General features: G+C 39.7%; 1 protein-coding gene across 1 annotated transcript; it reads right to left on the bottom strand.

Moving 5' to 3' along the window:
- Nucleotides 1-756: 756 nt before the first annotated feature.
- On the bottom strand, nt 757-11,390 carry LOC145493195 (uncharacterized). Its single transcript, XM_081472614.1, has 10 exons — nt 11,006-11,390; nt 9,328-9,463; nt 8,726-8,837; nt 7,971-8,090; nt 7,510-7,566; nt 7,225-7,314; nt 6,366-6,443; nt 5,775-5,949; nt 2,884-4,808; nt 757-2,549 (listed from the first exon to the last, which is right to left on the bottom strand). Exons 1-10 carry the CDS (start codon nt 11,376-11,378, stop codon nt 2,385-2,387), a joined length of 3,231 nt encoding a protein of 1,076 aa, XP_081328740.1. The 5' UTR covers nt 11,379-11,390; the 3' UTR covers nt 757-2,384.
- Nucleotides 11,391-13,294: the final 1,904 nt, after the last annotated feature.

Here is a 13,294-nt window from a genome sequence, read left to right as displayed (position 1 = left end):
AAATGAACGTCGCAAAATTAAAACAGGCCTGCGTATTTGTAAAGGTGAATGCTTGAAGATTGCATTATTCACCGAGGAAATGAAAACGATTTAAAATAAATCCTTAATTTTGCACGTAAACTAAAAATCGGTTTTCTATGAAGTTTTTAAAACGATATGGAAACATGAACAACTCGACAGTTCCGAAAAATACAGCTAATCTATGCCTTGTGGTCATGTTTGCTCGTGGCCAACTAGTTTGCCTGAAAATTTACAAGATTTAATTTAGAGTTCTTCTATTGATTTTGAAGGAATTCCTGATAAGAGATTTGTTATGATAAAACCACCTACCATAAATATCGATTCAGAACTCACAGGGAATAAGAGTTTTTTGCATGAAAGGTTGTTACCACATTCAAGTTAAGCATATTAATCACACGCAGTTTTTTCGTACAAACTGACAAGGAAATATTAATGATTTTTCTAATTAACCAAGAAAATACTTCAGTAAAATCTACAGCAGTGATAAAATGCTTTCGATTAAAGTCGCCGAGGTAAATACGGCAGTCGGCCAACAGGAAACAAATTGTTTGATATCTCATTGCCTTCGTTTGGTCTTGTTTCGTGCACGGTTGGAGGTGAATTAATGTTCTGAGAAGATGTCATACTTTTTTCTCGAAATCCGCCCTGCAACGCTATTAGACTCGCTAAAAACACCCTTCATGGAAACAAACAGGCGAGATGAAAGCTTTTAAGGCTTTTAGTTCTAAACGTGGATAATTTAGAAAAATAATTGCTTTTAATAACGCTAACATATTCAACGCTAAGAATACAATTATTTCAAAAGTATAAAACTACCATGTGTATAAAACTTAAAAGCCTTCCCGATGCAGTCACAAAAAAATTCCCCAGATAGATACTTTAATAACTGTCTCCATAAAGAGAGATTCTTCATTAGATGGCAAAAATACACATAACAACAACAGGCTAACGTTAAACACATAATCATTTCAATAGTTTACATATGCAGACACAATATAAGCTAGAAAACGCAAACGACGCCACAAAGAAAAGGAACACGCTCCCTGTTTCAGGGGCTGTTCCGAGGTAGGGGGGTGGGGGAAGGCTGCTGTTTAAGCAAAAAGAATCCGGGGACTCTTTTTCCCCAGGGTCTTTCCGTTGCAAGAAAAACTCAGTCCATCACTGTACTAATCTCATTTCGTCTTCTCAAAGTAAGACTTCTCAATCCTGATTGTCATATGAAATAATGGTATAATCCTTTTTATTTTCAAATTATCACATTGATTGGTTAACCACCGCAGATTTGGAAAGCTTTCCAGCATAAAATTCATTTCGGTGGATAATTTATCCTAACCGTAGCAATATCAACATTTTCGTTTGTGATTGGTTCTCCGCGCGTCTTTTTTGTTACGTCATTAGAGTGTGATAATCTCACTGTCCACTCAGTAACAGGTGTCCAATTCAGTTAAACATGCTCAAATTGGACACCTACGCCATTCGTGCGTCAATTGCCTGCACTTAAAGGGTTTCTTACGTGGTGTTTTTCAGTTTATAAAACTGAACAAACAAACCAGCCACATTTTTGGCCAAAAACTGTTTCCCAAAAACTTCATAAACTGGAATTTCGTCATAGATACTATCAGAAGTACCCGGACTGGGTGGAGCACAATTCAGGGAATAAACATGCTTGTAATTTAGAATCGATCTCTCGACATGCCTGCGAACATGCGCATAGCGTTATTAGCGCATGGAACCACCAGATCCAACTGTCGGCAATTTTGAAACTTCTCGCTCTTTCACTCCGACTCTGAATTGACTCCACTCAGACCAATTACTATCATTTATCAATGTACAAAATTCGCTAATAAACTTAGCTTACCTTTATTAACTTCGAACTGACAATCAAGTAAGTGTTTTACTTGGCCACCGACGTAGGCCAGGCGCGGCGCGAAAAATGGCGCGAGAAAAAGGAGAGAGGGGCTTGGTGCGAGAAGCGAGTTCTCGCTTCTCCCATATTTTTTCGCTCGCCGTTTTTCGCGGTACGCTTCGACCAACTGATCCTACAGCTTCTTTACAAACTAATCGTTCAAGACATCTATTTGTTTCAACAATAATCCTAAGAATTTATAGGTATATTACGATGAGAGTGCCTAGTTAATAGTTTTCTCTGTTCTCATCACCTGTTTGGTGGACATTATATTGATATGGTAAGGAGAATTTCCATGTTTATCACTTATAAGATTTAAGTACTAGTTGTTTTCCTAATTGTCTTTGAGCCGCTAACTTGCTCTTTATCGAACGTTGATAACTATACGTTATAATTCCTGTACTAACTGATATAGAATTTGTTTCTCGGACTAACTATGCCATTATTTGATATTTAATCACAAGGACGTCTGTGGCGTGTGACATAGAAAAGACAGTAGGCTTCGCCGCCCTCTTGTACTTTCTCTCTCCTCCTTGGTACTACTGCAGAATCGAAGCACCCCCTGGATGACGTCAGATATTTTCCAGCCACGCGAGTGTAAGCAAACGAGCGCCTTGAGGAACTTTGAAAGAAAAACAGACAGTGATCCACAAAACAAGGAGATAAAAAAGGGGAACAACGATTCTAGATCAATAAAAGTAAGTCTTAGCTCTCGAATCGTAAAATTTTGAAACAAAGATTAGGAATCGGCAATACAATATTTATTCGCTCAGCGCGGCTCGAGCAAACATTTTAAAACCTTTGAGAAGCGCGGGTAACAAGCGCGGGAAAACATGAAACCCGCGGAAAAATGTAACTCACTGCGAGCGCGGGAAAAGAAAGGAACTCAGGAGAACAAGGGGCAAGAGAATGTAAAAAAAAAAAAAAAAAAAAAAAAATGCAATCTTACAACTTACCCGTGACATTCTCCGGTCACCAAAAGTGTGATAAACTACCACAGGACACCCAGCAGCAGATGCAGCCACCCACTGAATGACAGCTTTGAGTTCTGGGTCCCCTTTAAACACCCCGCATCCCCAGTTCCCTGTTGCAACGGGGCGTACCCGGGATTCCCCGGTGGGGGCCTCTAAAGATGCCTCTGCAATTTTAACAGCTCCGCATACTGTTAAAGTACTCAAAAGCTCCGCGAATTCATTCAGAGTTTGTTCGTCATTTACGTCTTCACCTGATAACGAAGGCGACCCTTCCGTCGAGCCAGTTTGAAGTTGTTTTTCATCCCGTCGGCATCGCTCACCTTCTTTTGTCGCATTCTCTGATCTCTCCTTTATTATCTCTGACGCCTGTGTCACTCCATGCCATATAATTTCTTGGGAAAGTTTCTCCGCTGTCTGAACGACAGTTTCTGGAACTTCCGAGGAATAAACGCCTAAGGCGTTATCAGAAGAGAACTTGTCCACCTCATTCAAGTCGCTCTGTTCGTCCTCTGAAGATTCTGACGACCTTACGTCACTCTCGCCCAATGCACTGATTTCTCGTGTGTTGTGATCACTTTCTCCGTTCTTTTCAACTCGCTCTTCTTCACCATCCACAGCGGATGAAGAGAATTCATGTAATGTTTCTTCCACACAATATTCTGCAGCCTCGGCGAGGGCGGATGAAATTGTTTCCACAAGAAGACTATCTACATGGCCATTGAGAATATTAGAGAAGTCTTTGTTGTCCGTGATCTTAACTGAGCTACTGCTATAGGTAGTTGTATTCCCTGTGTCGGAAACTAATGGTTTGTTTTCATCGACGAAATCCACCGCATCCATTTCATGTTCGTTTCTTTCATCTTTTGTGTAAATCGAAGATTGGATCGCTGATTCAATAATTAAACTTGATAGTTTCGTCGCTAACGACTCAAACAGCTTTGCATCTGAGATGTAAAATTTTTCATCACTTTCCTTTCTTTTCACTACATGATCAATTCGATCAAATTCTTCCAAAAGGTTTTGCTTAGGATTAGCGATCTCTATACAGCTGTCTGTTCTATCTTTTCCCGTGGCAAACCTTTCAACTTTCGCTGAGCTGACTAACGACGATAAGTCCTCTACAAATTCAGACATGTTAAAACCATTTGAGTAACTTTGTCTTGGTGGTGTCTCGGGTTTCGAAACTTTACGAGTCAAAAAAGAAATAAGACTATCACCATTCTTTACAGGAGACCCTAATTTCTTGGGGCTCTTCTGAAACACTTCTTTGGTACCCGCGGCCACGTGTCCTGGCGAGGTAGCCGTGGTTGCTATGGCAGTGGCGAGCGATGACGTCAGCTCAATACACGACATTAGAGAATTGGAGAGCGAATCAGCAAAACTTTTCGCAGAAAGGGACAATGCTGCACCCTTAGCCGGGCTTGTGTCTAAACAAAGAGTATTACGAAGCCGATCCGAGTCAAACGATGTCTGTTCTAGGTCGTAAATGGCCGGTGAGGACGGAGGCGTCCCGGGAACTAGTGGGGTGCTTGAACCGCTGATGTTCCGCGACAAGCACTTCGGGATTGGCGACGGACGGAGAAGGCTTTCCGAATATACCCGAGCTTTCTCTGGCGAACCTCCGAACACCTCGATCAACGACTTTTTCATCACTTTTGTTACAACGTCGCCGTCTACAACGTCTTGAAATAATGCACAATCTTTGTTCGATTTCACTTCATCCAAGGCTTGAGAGAGCGCAAGATTAACAAGTTTTTCGCTAAATTCCTGGATTTCCGGGACGTCTTGTGTCAAAGATTGTTCCATGCTACTTCCCGTTTCTTCCGATGATGCAACGAGATCCTCCAACGATACCACGAGATCCCCTGATGAATTCACACTCCCAGCAAAGGACTCGTTACTGTCATCTACGAAGGAAAACAGAATCTAATTTATACTTTCGTAGAAAGATGTTGATGTAGTCCAAAAATACATAGAATCTGCTTCTACTTCCCTGGTGTGCTAAGTTTGCGTTCGCCATTTGTCGCAGAGGACTGGTACAGTTATAGAAATTACGCGCGAAAATGAAATATGCGTTTTAATTGTTGGATCTACCTAATTAACACGACACAAGTCGCCCGAGGCTTGCAATTTTCATGTTCGCAGTCCTAACGAAGTTTCTACATTTGTACTTTGTGACACGTTTACTGGAACACTGAAAGTCAGAAGACTACTCAGTTAGACGGTTAGACTGCAAAACATACCATATCGTTTTTCAGGGTCAGTTCACGCGTGGTTCGGTTTGTCAAATACGGTGACGAGCACGAAAAGTTTTGGGTGGACAGGACACGTCACTTTTGCTCCTCTCGCTAATTCACCCACCAGTCTTTTGTTCTACCGAGAGTATTCATTATCTATGGACTCTTCCAATTCGACCAAAAATTCCGAAGATTTCGAAACGGGGACAAATGATACGAAAATTTCGGGGGAAGATTCCAGAAAATCCGGAAAATGTTGAATTTTCAGAAAAGCGAACCATTCAATCGAAAATTCCAGAAATTTGAGGAAAGTCGATGAAACGGTGATGCCTGGTAAGAAATTTCGAAAGTGACGGTATTCCTCGCAAAGTTGTCCTCTTTTTCAGAAATTCGGGAAAATGCCGTTCCATTCGTCACTGGAAATTTCCGGAAACTCAAACCGGAATTTTTCATCGAATGGAAGGCGCCCTGTGTTTCGAGAGAAAATAGTCTTTTGCACCATAGTTAATTGAAGGAAATGGTTATGAAACACATTAAGAAAGACATTGCATCTTGAACAATCCTTTGTTTTGTGTTCACGCACAAAGTTTTGGTTGAATACCGTATAACGTGTCTACAGGTTTATGAATTACAAACCTGACTGGCTTTGTATGACTTGGGACCCAACCTCCGGGTTGTAGAATCCGACCAAAGCCTTGTTGAGTTCTCGCATCAGAGCTGACTCCTCGTACTGGGCTTCCCTTGGCGCGTTCTTGAACTGTGTTGCGTCAATTGCTACCACCGTTGTGAGAAAATCGCCGTTTTCATCGCGCTACACAACCAATGACGAAAAAGAATACTTTTAGTCTTAGGCTAGAAATATCAATTCTTCTTACAGATTTCCATACATTTCGTATGCCAGTTGTGAGAATTCAGTAGTACATAAAAACAATGACGAGTTTAACAAAATTACAACGGCAAAGGGAACGTCGCTAAAGATTTAATGAACGATGGCTGTGCAAGTATGTTATAATTCTTGGTACATTTCTTTGCCGTCCTCTGCAAAACAACAACGTGAAATGACCAAATTGGGCGTTGTGTGGAGAACGTGAACCACGACGGAGATCGTTAAAATTTACAATTCGAATCTTACGCTGTGTCCCAGATTCAATTTCAAGATATAACACAGATTGGTTAAGAAAATAATGTCGTTTTGTTGCAAAGAGAAATGAAATACTGATCACTAACCTGTGATTCATCTTTAAAGTCACCAGCAAACTCAAACGTTTTCCCATATCCAGAATAAGACGAAAATCTTTCAACTCCCTAGAAATAATCAACAAGGGACAAAAAGTTGATTGAAGCAATGAAACCAGTGCTTTAGCATGTTAATCAACTCAACTCATCCCAAACCCTGATCAAAAGCAGTACTCAGTTATTTGATTTTTTGATTATTTTTGTTTCCTTTGTTTCAGTGGAATGCCTGTAACCTAGCTAAGCTTAGTGCTTGTATAGCTAAGTGCATGACCACTATAAATAAAATTTACATTTTTTTATTTACATGGCAAGAGAAAAAAGTGTTGAATAATTTGCAGGAGCATTCTCTGCAATTTCTTCAGTCATGTTTTTACTCGTGCCTGACATTTGACTAAATTTCCTTTCATGCACAGGACCTGAAGAAAGGAGAGTAGTTGTTCCTGACAAAAAGAACTGGGCTTACTCCAAGCTAATAGGCCATATTCGTATTCTCAGTATTGCACTGGAACTAGCTTGCAATAGAGGCTCATGTGGGGGGAAAATCATTAAAAAGAGATAAACATCGTTTGCATTTGAAAAGGCTCCCTGCATTTGCCTCAGTTGAAAGCTTGTTCCAGTCCAACACTGAGAATATGAATATACTCGAGATGATGATAAGACAGTATCTAAAAGTAGTGATTTTTTATGGCATGGCTCATCTTGTTTATTATTTACACAGAGATTACAGGAAAAAGAGAAAGGAAGTAACAGAGGAGGATACCTCGAGGTTGCCAAGGGAGATGTTGGACCCTGGGTGTTGGAGCTCTTATTGCAACTTACATTCGGACACAAACGAAGAGTTTGAACTGACCCTGATCATGATGCTTTCATTATCTTGCATGGCCTCCATGAACAGCAGAGCCACAAGTAATTCAGGATTAATACAGAACCTGATCTCTTCCTAAAATAACAACACACACAATGATTTCAATGAGAGGTGTCCAAAATAAGAAACGTAAGTATAAAGTACTAACTACAGTTGACCTTCCACTATTAGACACAATTCTTGGAAATATTCATACCCCGAATGTTACCACAAGCAAAATAGTTACACATCACTAACTGCTGGAGCTCAAAAGTGAAGAATTATGAATACCTGCACATGACCTGCACCCAGTGCACCACCTCCAATATAACGGTTTGCAAAGTCAACCTATAAAGGCAAAGCAATGTGCTGTTTGTTTCAGCCAAAGTTCATGGGGGAGGAAGATTGCGTGATGAGCCCAAAGAGCATCTGTGTATTTGAGGCTGGGGCAATTGCAATGTGGTCAATAATGGTATTCTCATATAATATGACTGAAAAATGTACTGAGATTTTCAATAATTATTGTACATCCCCCAGAGGAAGATTTTTTGTTCTTGTGGCCTGTTTGCCTAATCTTCCAAGCCACTACAGCCTGCAATTTCTGGTAAATGTCATGCCAAAATGGATAAGAGTATGAGCAGACCTGTTCACATGTAACTTGTTCAGGTTTTGCTTCTCTCCCAGCGTTACAAGTAACACAGAAATATACGACTGGACAATATCGCTCTTTGAATTTCAAGGTATGGTCAAACCTGGAGCATGTGTTCCCCAGAGCATTCAATAGACGTCTCGTTATCAACAATCACAGGACACAGAGGCAGATCACATGACATCCAATCGTCAAGCGTTGGAAGTGACTTGCTGGGTATGACCTTGCAAAACACATAATCACATATTATACATAAAGGACAATGCTGCATTAAAACGAAGCAAATGTTTGCATTTAAGAGTACCCTTGCACAGGAAACTACACCATTTCCCTCATATTTGTGGTATCAAGGTGATTTATACCCTTAAATACTACATAATTTATTTTTCTAAGTCAGAAGAGATGCTCTCTTCTGGTTAAAATGGATACACAATGGTCTTTCCGTAATATGTGCAAAACAAGAAATGGTTCACATGCCACAGCTTCCTAAAAAGGTTCTAATATTTTTGCGTTTCTTTTTGGTAATAGAGTCTAAACTTTTGTTTTTGATCCAAATGTGAATATCTTCCCCAAAAAGGTCACAAAATGTATGCTCAGACATCTAACTGTTAAACTCCTGAGTGGTACTACAGAATCATTCCATCTTGAGATCTGAGCTTGATAATTTTTGATCTGTCATTAGCCAAGAGAACAAACATAAATGCAAGAAACATCAGGTATGTAATGAAAATCCTGTTCAAAGAAAACTGTCCACATTCCTACAATCAGTCATCTTTAATTTGTGTGTACATGAAACATAGTCACAAGTAAGTTGAAATTCAGTCTAAATCAATATACCATTCAGATGCCACACAGTACCTGTCGGCAGTAAAACACTCTTCCACCAATATCTGGCCACTCATTACAAAGTCTCTCAAAATAGTGGATTAAACATCGTAGCTTAGCAGCCTGGGTTTGTTGGACATCCTCCCTATAAAGCAAACATAATTATACTCAACATGTAAAGAAAGACGCAAAATAAAGCTGTCTGTTTACAATTATTTTAAAAATTATATTTCATCTTTTGCCCTATAAACGGGTTCAGTTTTTGAAAATGTCTTCAAAATAAGTGAATGATTAAATGAATGAATGGACAAATGAAAGAATGAGTTATTAGCATTTCCTAACTGAGAGAATTATTTAGACAATAGAAGAAAATTATAAGCTAGGGTTCTGTCTTGAACAACTGACACGATCTTTTTTTAATTAATTGCTACTTACACTGCTTACAATACAATATTAATGTAGTTACTTACACTACTTACAAAAAACTTATTACTTACGCCACTTGCAACACTAACACTTACTCTATACAATACGCATACTCACGCTACTAACAATACTAACATAACTGACATAATTTTAGAACAAATAAATCTCCTGCAGTCTACATATAGGTTCAAACAACACAGAAAGCATACCTGTGAAAACATGCATATAAATGGACAAAGTTAATTGATCTAACTTGAGTGCCATCTGGTGGAGGAGGGAGAGCACATAGAAAAGCTGAGGCCAAAACACAAGCAATGAATCGTCTCTCAAGAACAACACCAGACTCTGAAACAAAGACAAAATGAAACTTTCATCATTTATCATTCAGGTTTCAGATGAGGCACGCTGGCCTCATGGTTAGTGCGCTCATCTCCAGATCTGACAGTCTGGTGTTCTTGGGCAAGACACCTTACTCTCACAGTGCTTCATCCACCAGCGAACTTAATGCTGGGGGTAACCCTGCGATGGACTAGCATCCCATCCAGGGGGGAGTAGAAACACTCTTAGCTGCTTCATGTTACAGAAACCGGGATAAGCTCCAGCCTGAATGGGTCACTTGACTCATATGCAGACTTAACCTACCTACCTTTACCTAAATCTACTGTATGGCATCTATGACTCAGGGATACTTTGTCCTCCCTGGAAAACTATCTTAGGCGTTGGGTGTTAGTAAGAGATGTACATGTATCATTATATCTTTTGACAGCACGTCATGGCTCATTTTGCACAGTTTTTATTGTTGATTTTTCTTTTGAGGGAAATTTTAGTTCACCTTCTTACTTCTCTTTAAGATTTCTTTACTCTTGAGAAGCAATACCTCTTTTGAAATTTCTACAACCTTCCATTGGGGTAGGGGAGGAGGGGTGCGTGTGGATATTTTCTGGAACTGCATATTAAACAAGTGCAAATTTAAGCCAATTATCATAGCTGGAATATAATAAAGTTATTTTTTTTCAATGAGTAGTCAGAAGCTGTAAGAAAATGCCTTGTGTTGAACATTCACTACATCAAACCAAAAAGATTATATTTCTAAAATTCCCACCCCAAAATTGAAGGCCAGAGCACTAACATTTAACCCCTCTTGAAGACTACCATCCAATCATTAAATAATTCAAAGTGCAAATTCGAATACCTTCACACCTCAATTATTGTAAAGGGATAGAATTGCAATTCTCTGTTTATTGAATTACCAAAGTGCAAATGTACATTAAAGCCTTTCCTAAACTTTCCGAGATTGTAAAACTCTGCAGATGCAAAACCCCAGATCTTGCAATTCCCTGATACTAACTGATATTCTTAAAGTTTAAAAGGAGTCCTAAAACGTTTAAGCAAGGGTAATTTGGATACATGCGCTACTAATAATTTGCCACACATTGATCGATCGCGCAACGATTCTTCGCGCCAAACGCACCGACAAATTTTCGCGCCACCAGCCTATTACAGAACAAGACTCTAAGAATTGTGAGCCAAAGCCAGTCCTTACAATATACTAAAACACATTCAATTAACAAAAACAGATCAATAAGAGCTGTTGTCATCTCGTGAGTGTTTGTAAACGGCTCTCAACAACACCAGCGGGACGTATTCCACAAGTTCATTGTGACCTTGACAATAGCTGGTAAAGAACCAGAATAAGGCTTCTAATTTATAACAGCACGCACTTTACTAAACTAACTTCCTGATCAGAGAAGGTTGTGCAAATTAAATTCCTAATCTCCAACAAGCAAAGTTCGTCGACTCCGATTGTTTTCAATGAAATTGAAGGTATCATTTGGACAACATAATAATGACATGATTGTAAACAATACTTCGACTCACAGGACATACCTTGCAGCTGCGAGCAGAGCAAAATGCCTTCACTTGGAGCAAACTCCTCAATACTCGAAGCTAAAGTGACGATGAAGGGCAGAGTTGTCTTAAAAAACGTTTCACTTTCTTCTCTGGTAGCGATCTCCTCGAGAAATACCTCCAAGCCTTTAAAATGCCAGTTTGGCCCGAAGGAATCCACAGCATCTTTCGAACGTTCGCGAGCGAGTTTCTGAGTGTCATTATTAGCTTCTTCAAAGATTCTTTGCAAAGTCACTGCAAGATCGTTTGCAGTTTGCACACCCTCTAGCTCAGAATAAAGATCTTTTAGCTTTAACCACCTCTCTTTCTTGTCATGTGGCAGCTCAACATGCCGCAAACGCGAAGCCACCATGATCTTCGCAGTTTTCGCGATCAATTGATCGCGACATGAATCTGAAAATTCTCAAAGAATTCACGAAACCGTCTATACATTCCTGTAATGACCGGAATAAAATGCCTTGTGCCAGAGAAGTAAAACAGAAAGTCTTCGCTGGAAACAGAAAATCACGCTATCACCGCATTCCCCTCTGGAACCAGTGGCTGTCGCCTTCAGCGCCTAGTGAATCCAAGTGGAACACGACAGACACACACACAATGATCAAAGTGCAGTTTCTCATTACTCACTTCAGACAAGCCTTGATAAACACTTCAAAGAATATCTACATTGATCGATGTCAAATTTTTGACATTCTGGGGTTAAGTTTTATGTTTACAGTCTAAATACAACTAACCTACTCAACTAGACACAGTAAAAATCTAAAAGTATTTTGAGACAAAAATGATGACCAAGTGTACATAGAGCAGTGAGTGACAAACTAAGCTTGTTCTCTTGGCCTAGATTATATTTTTTCTACTTTTACAAAAGCAGAAAAAATCACAAAAATATTACATTTTTTCCCCGTCCTTTGTTTTTATTGGAAATACCTTACATTACGTTGGCCAGTCCTTAGAAAACATACTAGTTAACAATTAGACCCGTAGCCCTTGCGGGCTACGGGTCAATAGCCCATGACGCGAAGCCAAATGGGCTATTGACCCGTGGCTCTTGAGGGCGAAGGGTCTAATTGTTTTAGTATCACCCAACTAGTCAGACAGAAAAGGTAATAATAAAGTTAGCAAATGCAAGTTGAAGAAATATTTATTTGGGAATAAAAAGAAAGAAAGCGTCACGCTCAATGGTGCCAATTTCGCTACTCGATGACTATTACTAATAGTCCCCTAGTAGCGTAGCCAATCAAAATGCAGGATTTGCATTAGTCCACTAGTTGGGTGATACTAATATTGCTTAGTCCTGTCTTGTGATATCTTTGTTGAATGTTTATAGTGGTCGATGCACTTAGCTACAACTAGCTAGTTTTCAGGCATGCCACTTAAACTGAAAGAAATATTGCAAACAAACATAATACGCTTAAAAATCCCATCTAGTGGGAGGCAGACCAGTTGGCTATTTAAAAGCATGATCCAAGGAGTTGAACGAGGTTTTACCGAGAAACAACTCCAGGTTCTTTCAACACAGAATTCTCATGAAGCTGAAAGTATAACTGCATTGATGCTCTGACCTGACTAAATGCACAGTACAAAATTACGTTGGAGAGCAACAGGGAGTGAATATGATACAATTTTTGTCTAGATTAATTATATTGTTCTCTTCATTACATCCGAGTAAAAATCTGGGTAAAAGTATCACTTATGTAGCAGTTCTATAACAATTAACAGCAGTCTATATCAACAGTGTTACATGTAAATGGATTCGGGGCAGATAGAGTATTTTAGATAAGGGGACTCAAGACATGGACTGCCAAAGGCAGTTCCCTGTGGTGGGGTTCTGTGAGCATCCTCCCACAGAAAATGTTTAAAATTGAGGTCCTCATAAATGGGATTTCAAGCATTCTGAGGCCAAGTCAGTGTGCTTTTATGTCTCATTTTATAGGGGGTTGAACTGAACCTCTGAACACCCATAGATCTGCCCCAGATGGATTTCCATAAATGAAGGCCACAGAGAGACCAGTTCATGGCTAGGGGTTCTGAATGGTATTAAAAATCGGAGACTCAACAGAGATGCCAAGACCCCACTGTGACCCTGCAAGAAACTGAGAAAGAGGGAGTGACAAATACATGTCCAAAACTCAATAACTTGACTCTAAAGATTCCAAGATTTTAAGATCAGATCAAAGCTCACAAGACCCACAATAATTATTTCCTACGTGCCATTCACCACCCCAACATGTGTAAATGTAAGGACCTTGCTGTGACAAGTCTCATAATTTC

Source organism: Orbicella franksi, chromosome 7 (genome assembly GCF_964199315.1).
Source record: "Orbicella franksi chromosome 7, jaOrbFran1.1, whole genome shotgun sequence".
NCBI lineage: Eukaryota > Metazoa > Cnidaria > Anthozoa > Scleractinia > Merulinidae > Orbicella > Orbicella franksi.
This window is presented reverse-complemented; position numbering and strand designations above follow the sequence as displayed.